Source organism: Dictyostelium purpureum (genome assembly GCF_000190715.1).
Source record: "Dictyostelium purpureum unplaced genomic scaffold DICPUscaffold_716, whole genome shotgun sequence".
Taxonomy (NCBI): domain Eukaryota; phylum Evosea; class Eumycetozoa; order Dictyosteliales; family Dictyosteliaceae; genus Dictyostelium; species Dictyostelium purpureum.
In genome coordinates, this window is record NW_003520045.1 from 854 (window position 1) to 2,577 (window position 1,724).

At 19.1% G+C, this 1,724-nt stretch overlaps 1 protein-coding gene across 1 annotated transcript; it reads right to left on the reverse strand.

The window, feature by feature from the left end:
- Window positions 1-275: 275 nt before the first annotated feature.
- DICPUDRAFT_85501 (uncharacterized protein) lies at window positions 276-1,486 on the reverse strand (the record flags this gene model as incomplete). The annotated part of the gene is made up of 4 exons (XM_003295023.1): window positions 276-485; window positions 564-788; window positions 903-1,099; window positions 1,261-1,486. 4 exons carry the CDS (start codon window positions 1,484-1,486, stop codon window positions 276-278), a joined length of 858 nt encoding a protein of 285 aa, XP_003295071.1.
- Between the last annotated feature and the right edge of the window lie 238 nt (window positions 1,487-1,724).

The window sequence follows — 1,724 nt, forward strand, 5'->3', positions numbered from 1 at the left end:
TAAATTAAATTCTTTTTTTATGTGACAGATAATTTATGTTACTATTCTTTTAATTTTTATAAGACGTAAAACATTTATAATTTTTATTTTATTTATAATAAAATTTAAAAGAAAAAATAATAAAATAAAAAAATAAAAAAAAAATTTTTTTAACTTTTATAAAACATAGTTTTTACTATATATAAACAATGAAACTGTAATAAGTATAATCACAATCCCACTTTATTTAAAAAAGTATTATATTTTTAAATTTTTTTATTTTTTTATGGAACTTTTTAAATAGTTTCATATTCTGCAGGACTGTATTTAACAGAATTGGTGTATTGATTATTATTAAACCTGGCTTTTTCGTAATGGGTGAGCTTTTTCTTTTTTGATGACCTTAGGAAAAAGAGTAATGCACATGTTGGAACAATTTCTAAAGTAACAAAATATATTAAAACTAAATACCAATCCACATCAAATGATTTTGTATCGCTATAGTTCTAAAATATTAATGATTAAAAAAGAGTTAATACTAAAATACCATTATAATTATAAAAATTTATTTTTGTTTTATTTACCCAAACTGAAATTGCACTATACAACATCAAAAAAGTTCTTGCTAAAAAACAAAATGAGCAAATCCATGTAATAATCTTAATCTTGAATGTACTTTTTCTTTCGAGTACTTGGTTATTTCCCTCTATTAATTTGTATATTTTAATTCCATATATCCCAAACAAAATTGAAGTTAATAAATTTAATGTTGCTATATAAAAACTGGTTCCAATATCCACTTTTTTAACCTTTAAATAAAAAAATAGAAAATTAATAAAAAAATTATATTCATTATCTATAAGATTTGAAATAGTTTAAATATTTATGAATAAAAATAAAGTGTTTAATAATTAAACATTTACCTCGCACTCTTTATTTGATATAAAAAACAAAGCTGATATTAATGATACTGAAGAAAATGCAAAAATACTAATTATTATAAAAATACCATTTCCTTTTGTAAAGTGTTTACCTCCTACCTTTGCTGTATAATAAAACTCCAACCAACTTATAAACAACATTAAGTAGGCCAAAAAAAAACTAAAATCCACCATATGATCTAAATAAAAATATTAAAAATATTAAAAATATTAAAAAAATTATAAAATACTCGTTACTATTATTATATTTTAAATCTTTTCCTATCCACTATCTTTCTTATTGTGGGTGAGTGTGTAATTGTTTTTTTAAAAGTAGTTATTAGATGAAGTTTCTACTTACTCCAAAATAAATATGCATTTAATGGCATGTCGATTCTATTATCTAATATTAAGGGCGTGGTTATAAAATACACTCCTCTTGAAAACATTGATATAATTATCGCAGTTATAAAAAATATTTTTCTTATTTTAATCTTATCTGATAAAAATCTTATTAACTGTATGCAAGATACCAAACCAATAAAACACATAACTGATCCCGTTGCCCAATATAGTTGAGGATACATTATTATTGTGAAATTAAAATTATTAAAAAAAAAAAAAAAAATTTTAAAAAACAAATAATTTAAAAATAAATAATTATTATCTATTAATATATATTGTTAATAATTTTAATAGTATTTATTTATTTTATTTATTTTATTTATTTTATATATTTTATTTTTATTTTTAATTTGATTTTTGTCATTATAAAAGTGAAATGAAAAAAAAAAAAAATTTTAACAAATATATTTTTATATTATT